Raw genomic sequence first — 9,355 nt, forward strand, 5'->3', positions numbered from 1 at the left:
TGATAGGGAGAGATAATATATTATTTTAATATGTAGTAAATATTATTTTAATATATAAAATTAAATGATAGAACATCTAATAGATAGAATGTTGTAAAATGATGTAGTAAAATAATAAAGTAAATTTTTGATATTGTAAAATGTCATTTTTTATACCACATGTGCTATGGATGCACTTAAGTCAATTTGTCATATTAAAAAAAAGCTAGATAGTAGATACTAGTAGGTGCCACTATACAATTCCACATGCAATCTGCTTTAATGTAGTCCAACTCATCCGGGTCGTTAATCTCACATGGCCCACATCCTAGAACATGTTCAATTCACGGCACAGATTCAACTGGACCAAAACTTGGCCGGAGGCAATCCTAGTCTACTGTTGGACTTTCCTTTCCTACGAGGAAACAACTTTTTTTTTTTTTTGAGAGACAACTTTATTTATACAATTATTAAACTTTTTTTTTGTTTTGTTATAGGATTTTCCACTTTCCAGCTCTACTTGCTTTCTCTTTCCTCTCATCTTCACTTCTCTTGGAGATTCAGGTTGAGAAAACAAACAGATAGGTTCACTTTCAAGATGAGTCTATTGGGTATTCTCAATTTCGCATTCAAATTCCTTGATGTCCTTACATTATGGTATGCATTATTTAAATATTTTAGTTTTTGAAAATTCTATGTCCCAGGATTCATGAAGCTGGTTTTCTCAAGTGTTCTCTGCTTTTTTGTTTGTTTTTTACTTGCAGGTATTTCTTTGCTTTGGGGTATCCTCTGTAAGTCTCTTTCTCTCTCTCTCTCTTAAGTGGTACTTTTGTTGCATGAACATGATGTGGATACCATATGTTTTCTTAACAGATGTGCTTCCATCCGGGCAATTGAGAACAATTCAAGTTCGGACACTCAAAAGTTGGTCACATATTGGATTGCCTTCTCTTTGATTTCACTCTTTGAGAATACTTTCTTGATGCTTCTGGAAAGGTAAATTTGTTACCCTCAATAGTCTAGCCCTGCATTGAGTGCCAAGAAAACATAAGAGAAAATGATGTGCAATCATCATTTATGTGAAATAAATGCTCACAGAAATCATCTTTTTCGTGATGTGGATTTAAATTTGTTTGCACTTTGTGTTCTAGCCAACACTCTGTATCTATTGGGATTTTGTGAGTTTGGTTGCTCATACCATACCTTTAACCTTCAAAAGCATTAGTGAAAGGAAAGAGAAATGCTCAATTGTTTTATTGCCCACGTGTTTTAGAAAGTGTGCTACTTTTTGAGTACCTAAATTATAATCTGATCACTAATAACAGTCACAGTCACATTTGTTAGGATGGTGCATAACAAATGGACAAAAAAAAAAAAAGTCTTTTGATTTATATTTTCATTATTTAAAGGGTAAATACAATTTATCCACTTGTAATTTGATCGAAATTTAAGTTGCCTACCTTCCGTTTGAAATTTAACACTTTACCCACTTGAGGTTAACTCTATTAGATTTATGCAACCCATCTTTGTTAAAAACAGGGCTGAATATATAAGTTTACTCCATTTTTATGTCTTCCTCCTTTAAAAACACAACAAAAAAAAAAAACAAAAAAAAAAAACCATAAAAGTACAAGATAAAAAAGTATCTAGCTAAGTAACTTAAATTTTGGTCAAATTTTAAGTGGATAAAAGTGTGAAATTTAAAACCACAAGTTGTAATTTACCCTTATTTAAATCATATGCAAGTTGAATCGAATGTTTGCTAAAATTAAAATTCTATATGTTTCACACGTGAAAAAATTTCATGTGTGGATTTATATAGATTTCAAGCTTATCATTTTTCCTATTGAAATTTCGGAATTTTATACGCTTCAAGATACACACTCATCACTTGAGTCCACTTGTGTCCAATACTTCTCTGACTACTTGTAAAAGGAAGGAACTTCATTTACCTAAAAATTGTGCATATCATGAGGGTGATATGCACATATAGGTTCGATATTCATTTTGCTGGCAAAGATTCCTCTATTTAGGAAAAAAAAATGTAAACTACCCAGAAAAATACAGTATATATATGTTTTAGTAGTGACTCTAGAAAGAAACACATATATGGATATGTCCCTGTCTCTAAATTTTTTAAAAGTTGTGGTCTCTAATACCCTTCATCTGCATGATACTCTTTCCATGTCAATTGAAATCTAAGTAAAATAGAACTTTTTGAAAATTCAATATTCTTTTCATGTCCTTGGAAACCGCTTGAAGCTCACAAATATATAGGCCATAGGATGGGCTTCCTGAATTTTAAATTTTTGTCATCTTGTGTTTAGCCTTCTCATCAAGATGAGCTACTAAATCTAAGGTCTTTCATTCACTATGCTATATGTCAATGCATAACTTGACTAGATTATTGTTTAAGCCTTTTCTTGATGTGTGTGAATATATGTCTTTTTATGTTTCGTGTTTATGTTTAAATTTACTATCTTTAATTATCAGATTATGGTTTTGGCCTCACATGAAGCTAATGATCATCTGCTGGCTGGTTGTACCTCACTTCAATGGTTCCTTTTATGTCTATAATCACCTTGTTCGTCCATGCCTCTCCATAAACCCATTATCAGTCATTGATGAATTCAATAAGTGGAAGGAATTCTTACTTAAGAGAGACCACTTTCTATCTGAGGCAGAGAGATATATAAATGAGAACGGACCTGAAGCTCTAGAGGAGCTCATTGCTACCAAGGTATGTCAATTTGTAGTAATTAGTTTGTCAAAGTGTTAGTGTCCAGCTAAGATCAAATGTTATATCAAACTTTTATATAATAATTGAGTTTGAAAACTGCTTTCTTTGTTAGATATGTTGGAATTGACATTCAAATAAATGGGTTTTTATACTTGGAAATTTGGAATTATCACAATCAAGGATGCACTAGCCGAATTTGCATGATATCCTAAAAGTATTGGTCACAATTATAGCTTCTTGTGATCACTTGTATAATCCAAATGGACTTGGTACATATATATTGTGGAACACAACACACTATCATTACACTTCACAATCTGTATGCACATATAAAAGTTTGCAAGATGACACAGGTCTGATGCCAAAACTTGTTGAACAAAATTTGTACTAAATTTGTGTTCTTTTATTTTATTTCTTTAGGATTCCATTGCAGGTAATAAATGGACTAATGAGACACTCTCTCTAACTTTGTCTTCTGTTTGTTTGTTTGTTTTTGTTTTTTGCTTCTTCTTTTTTCTTTTTCAGATTAAAAGTAAAAAGCCTAATCATGACATGGACAAGATCAAAGCTATTGCAGTTATGGAGAAGAAAGAAGTAGAGTGGGTAAAGCTTTAAATGTCACTCATGCAAAGAGAAGATTAACTATAATTCTATAAATATACTGATATGTCCAATAGTTTTTAGTTTAAGTTAGATGAATAAAATGACATTTGCTATGATTATTTTAATATATTCTTATGCCCAACAATTGTTGGTATTAATTAGATAAATAAAATGACAAATTCCAACAAGTGTTGGAAGAATCTTATCAATAGAATGTTCACTAATTTAGCAATCATATGACAGTTTGCTTTTTTTCTTAATATAAATTATTGAAGCAAAAAAGCTCTGAAGTATGTTCTAATGAGAAATAACAATTTTATTTACTTCTTTCTAGATGAGCTAATCTCCACTCTTATCTATTGATGCAGTCAAATTGCAAAGAGCCTAACATTGAGCAGAAAGGCAATAGAGTTGTGGAAGTAACAGAGAAAAAGGAAGTGCCTGCAGCCAAATGTGTAAGATTCTTATTATATTTATGGTGAAGTTTATTGGTGGATTTTATGCAAATTTTGTGTGGAAAACTCAATCTTTTTGAGAAGGGTATTAAAATGAGTATTTTGCAAGGGGAATTGTTCGTTGAATGTGTAAAATTTTTGGTTAATGATGTGAGTGGTTATTGATCTTGGAAGCTATCAGACTAGAAAAGGGCATGACATTTTTGGTGCCTCACATTTTAACCAAGTTTAAAATACTATTGGATGGTCAAATCATAATCTTGCTATAAATCTTGCCTCAAAAGGAATGGCATTTTTCCTGTCATAGTTTGTTACTGAGTTCCCATCATTATTTGCTTTTGAACTGTGCATGCTTATGTTTCAGTCTAGTTCTCTTTTTAGCAGTGAAATTCTTATGCTTTTCCCACAAATAAGGGTGGAAATGACAAAACAACAGTTTTTCTTCTAATTTATGCCTTCACTACATTTTCAGGTAGTTTCAGCAGAGCCTAACTCTGATCAAACTGAGAACAAAATATCAGCCAGTAAGGAGATTAAAGGACCAGCAGAGGCAGTTGCAACGGCTAGAGAGCTTCCTGATTCACCCATACCTAAGGAAGTCCGAAAGGAGTGGACTTGTGATATATGTCAACTAACTACTCAAAGTGAGAAAAACTTGAATTCACACCTTCAAGGAAAGAAACACAAGGCTGCTTATGAGGCATTCATAGCAAAGAACCAGCCAAATATGGTCCCAGCATCAACTGCAACGAAAACTGAGCAGCCAGTTGAGGAGCCGGAAAAGATTATATCCACCAATGGAGTACAGATAACTACTACAAATCATGAAGAAAAACAGCAATGCCAGCCAAAGAGTGTTTTGGCTTCAACCACAAAGAAATCTGATCAGCTCACAAAAGAGGAGCGAGAAAGAGTTTCATACAGTGTACCAGAAGAGAAGAAAGAAGTCGTTAGTGTGAAAGAATCCACTTTAAGGTGCAACATTTGTAATATAAGCTGCACTGGGGAAAAAAACTTGGTTTCTCACTTTAATGGGAGGAAGCACTTGGCTCAGATTAAGTTACTCAGTGAACAATTTTTTGGTGGTGGACATGTCTGACCAATTTTTGTTGTTCATTTCACCGACACACAAACCATTATGCTTGTTATGAACTTGAAGATGATAGCTTAAATTGAGTGTGTTTGTTTGACTCTTAAATTTTAGCTGATTGCATTCGCTGAAGTTTAAATGTAGAACCCAACACCAATACTAGATTGGGAAATTCAGTGCAATAGAATTTTCTTGTGATTTATCTACAATTAGTTTAGCAGCCCCTTCATATAATGTACCACGATTATTTCTGTTGTTTTTCTTTTTGTTTGCCTGAAAGTTTCTTGTAATTTTTTTTATAATAAAAAAAAACCCTAATAAGATAAATACAATCTATTAATTAATTTATGATGAAAATATTAATTATACTCTAATTTTCAGGTAAATATTTCACTACATAATACTAACACCTATATCTAAATGTTAGACACGGCAAAACGGGCGGGTTGGGTTAGGTCGGGTTAATCGGATAGCAAGTCAAAAATTGGTCATTTTGAGCAGGTTAAAAATGGGGTTGGGTCTGGTTGACCCATACTTTTCACATGAATTTTCCTTTTTTAAAAGCAAATATGTATTTTCCATTTGGAAAGTCATACAACAGATTATTTGATGTAAAATACATTACTTTGAATTCACCACTTATATAAAGAATGAACTTAGTTAAACTTATTAATACTTATGTACGTGCACAATTTATACTCGGTTCAATCACTAGATGGACCTAGGCCCAAAGAGTCTTATACAATGAAATTTGTAGAGTATGGGTTTGAAATCTAGGTAAGGGATATTGGAGAGTTGATAAACAGGCTAGAATGTCGCAATCTATACAAATAATAGATGAATGTGACAAAAAAAACTCTCCTCGGACATAAGCCGAGAACCACTTGTATTGTCTTTCTCTAAGCAAAAGATTACAATTGGTCTTTAAGTTTTTCCTCCCCCTCTTCTTTATACCTCTCCTGTCCTCTTATATCCCTCTTCTTCTCTTCTTTCTCTCCCACATGTAGCACAAATTTTCCTCATAGATACTTGTCCCATCCACCATCTTCTTGAAGTCTTCAAATAATAGCTGGAAGGCTAAATATTACTGTTCAAAGGTCATTTCTCCATTAATGCGGCCAGGGAGGTAGATGTAGGGCCTTTAATACGGTGGTAGCAGTTTTTTCCTCAGAAATTTCTCGCACGTTTCTCCTTTTAACGAGTGCTTGGATCACGCTTTTACCTAACAGATCTTTTAGAATTCTGTCTCTAAATTCTTTAGCACGTCTCATGGCCTTTATTAGGCCCGTCCGAGGAAATACTCCTCCACGGACAACCCATTTGCCCCTTGTAGCACGAACTAGCCTGTGGGCCTCGTAGACTCTGATTGAACAGACTTATACCAACAAACCAGGCCCAGGGCCTACATGTACATTTAGGCATTTTTACCCCCATAATAGCCCCTCAAAACTTCATTTTTTCCCCCCATCCGAGGAGGGAAATGAAGCTTTGAACCAACAGCGCACCCTCCACACACTTTACATACCACCACACATGTAGGGATCCTTTCGTTCCTTTAAAACTGCCCCTGACGCTTCAAAACCCAGAATACTCGCATTAATGACTGCAAGTTACGTCTTGTTCCCCACGTTCAACGGTGAGATACGCATCTAACGGCCCAGGTTTGCTCTAAAAATTTGAGCGGGATAATTCTAATTCGAGGCCGCCTCCCACACGCCAAAACGCCTAGGAAACCGAATCTCCATCCATCCATCTTTTCAGAAATCAATCAAGTCTAAGAGTTACTCACTCTCTTTCCTCTCAAGAAACTCGTGAAGAATCGCCTAACTATTTCCCGTAAGTTTTCAACTTCCTTTACTCATTTCTCCTCGGCTTTTGTCCTCAGCCACCAACTAGATCCCTCCCCTTCTCTAAACTTTCATTCTCACTCTCACCAAATGGGTAGATTTAAGTGTTTAGTAGATATCGACGCTGGTATGGAGGGTTTTCGGGCCAAATATCATATTCCCCAAGACGTAGGCTTGAGATATTGCCCAATAGAAGAGAGGGAGAAGTTATCATCCACATCATCGCATTCCTAGAAGGTGGGATGACCCTTCCCATGAAAAACATAACCAGCGAATACCTACGTAACCATAGGTTATACCTAGATCAGTGCACACCAAATGTGTTTAGAGTCTTAAGTTATGTTGACACTTTAAAGGAACAAATGGGTCTGAACCTCACATGGCACGACGTCGTTTACATGTACGAGTGCCATAAACTTAAAGGCGTAGGATATTACCTTAAATCCAGATCTAGCATTGTTAGGCTCATATCCTGTCTTCCCAAATCCAACAAAGGCATGAAATATGACTCTCTTATCGCCTTGGGAAACTGGTCTGACGGTCTTCACTGCCCAATCAAATGGGGAAACCCAGGTGTGACTCCATCGGAGTTAGATTCCCTAACTTGTGACTCAGTCCCATTAACTTTACCGTTTTTGGTTACATTGCGTATTAGTACGCCTTTCTTTGATATTTATTGCTGATCTAACCATGCTCGTCTCCTCGGATGTTTTTCACAGATAAACAACACATACGGCCGCGTCTAAGTCTTTGCAGCGTCGCGAACCTCAATCATATTCTTCGATTTGAAGTGTTTGTTAGCGAAGACCTACAAGTAAGAGTAGCCCACCTGATATTAGGATATGATCCTTTATCAGACGGTTTCCAAGAGATTGACAACGCGATCACCGCAGGAGACCAACGACGCAAAAGGATAGATATTTCATGACGAGGCTTCCTTTCTGACCACGAACTCCCAGACGACCCCTCCATCATATTGTATTCTCGCCCCATCGCTGCAGTTCCTCTCTCAGCACATTCCCAGACGACAGCCATCTGAGAAGAACCGTTATCTTCGCAATGATCGCTTGACAAGGAAATTGAACAGTTTTGCCTTGAAGAAGCTGAGAGACCTCGAGAGGATCAACTCGTCATCCTCTCGGACGAAGAGCACGTGCCTGCAGAAACTTCTGGCTTAAAAGGGTTCAATAATAGCACAACCCGACTCTAGCTCCGAGGAATACAACATGTCTACTCTTAGGAAGCTGATGTCTAAGAGGGACACAATAGCCTCTAAAATGGGCACGGTTAAGTCACAGACCCCTCCCCCTCTGCCACCACCCCCTCCTCCCTCTGATCCTAAGATTCCTATTCTGGAGCCTAAGAAGAAGAGGAAAAACGAGGCCGAGGAGGCAGATATGGAGAGGTAGAAGAAACTAAAGCAGCAGCAGCAACAACAACAACAACAACAACAGAAGGTAGGCAAAGGTAAAGGACGTGCCTCTTCAGTAGAGAGCGGGGAAAGCCGTGACCTGGCCGAGGTACACCGCGCGCAAGCCAACTGGTCTCCAGCACTAAGGCTAGATGGGGCTCCCATTTCTTGCCAGTCCAGCATTAGGGCATTCCAGCAAGGACATACTCATCACTTGGCCAATGCATTAGAGCAACCTCTTCTTCTACTGAAGGACATGGAAGCCCCAAACAAGATGAGTCAGCCACATCTTTTCCTCTCCCTGAAAAGGTACTTGGCTATGGTGAGTGTCCTCCATCATCCCCATATTACTGCTGTCAACGTACTCTAGTATATAGTCGTTCGTACACACTTTTATCTTTTCTTCGATAATAGTACACTTGTTCAACACTTCTATGTAGGCCATACAAGAAGTTTTTGTTGTAGAAAAGTGGGTGGAGGATTCTAGGAAGAAGGCTACGGCTGAACTCAAAGTCAGAATGGAGACTGAGAAGGCGTTAGGCCAAGCTCTAGCGGAGAAGGAGAATCTGACCAAGCAATTGGCAGATGAAAAAAGGGGGAGAAATGGTGCCGAGGCTAACCTTAAGATGACTAGAACTCAAGTGGAGGGGCAGCGCAAACTCCCGCGCCAAAAGGATGAGGACCTGTCCAAAGCTCAGCAAGAAAATTCTGATTTAAAGAAGGAGCTTGCTCAAGCGACTAAGGAGGTTCGTGTCCTCAAGGAAAGCAAGGAGGCTGTCAAGAAGGCTGCCTACAATGAAGGGGTGGAGGCAACAGAAGATCGATTGACAAAGGAGTTGACTGAGCTATGTAGCGAATACTGCCAACAAGTATGGGCAGAAGCTCTGAATGTGGCAGGAATTCCTACCACCTCTGAATTGAGGAAGCCCGAGAACATTTGGATCTCTCAGGACATTCAAGTGATCGAGGAACTTCCTCCTGCCACATCTGCCCCCGAGATAGCACCTACTACACAGTCGTCCATCATTCAAGAACCCACCCCAATTCCTAAGGAACCTGCTTGTTCTGATAAAGAGAAGGAGCAGGATGGGGAAGCCGAGAAGCTTCCGAGCATGGACGCCAAGCCCAACATTCCTCCACAAGCGGTGAAGGACAAAGGAAAAAAAAATCCAAACCTCTTTCGAGGTGGAGCTTAAACAAACAGAGGAGGACAACAAAGCAAAAGGGGGT

The 9,355-nt window shown here is 37.8% G+C and overlaps 1 protein-coding gene across 1 annotated transcript; it reads left to right on the forward strand.

The window, feature by feature from the left end:
• Positions 1-475: 475 nt before the first annotated feature.
• LOC142642621 (uncharacterized) lies at positions 476-5,076 on the forward strand. Its single transcript, XM_075817016.1, has 7 exons — positions 476-636; positions 744-770; positions 853-975; positions 2,473-2,719; positions 3,245-3,322; positions 3,691-3,777; positions 4,250-5,076. The coding sequence occupies exons 1-7, from the start codon at positions 578-580 to the stop codon at positions 4,874-4,876; spliced, it is 1,248 nt and encodes a 415-aa protein (XP_075673131.1). The 5' UTR covers positions 476-577; the 3' UTR covers positions 4,877-5,076.
• The last annotated feature ends 4,279 nt before the right edge of the window (positions 5,077-9,355 follow it).

The sequence above is a fragment of the Castanea sativa genome, chromosome 7, assembly GCF_040712315.1.
Source record: "Castanea sativa cultivar Marrone di Chiusa Pesio chromosome 7, ASM4071231v1".
Lineage (NCBI taxonomy): Eukaryota > Viridiplantae > Streptophyta > Magnoliopsida > Fagales > Fagaceae > Castanea > Castanea sativa.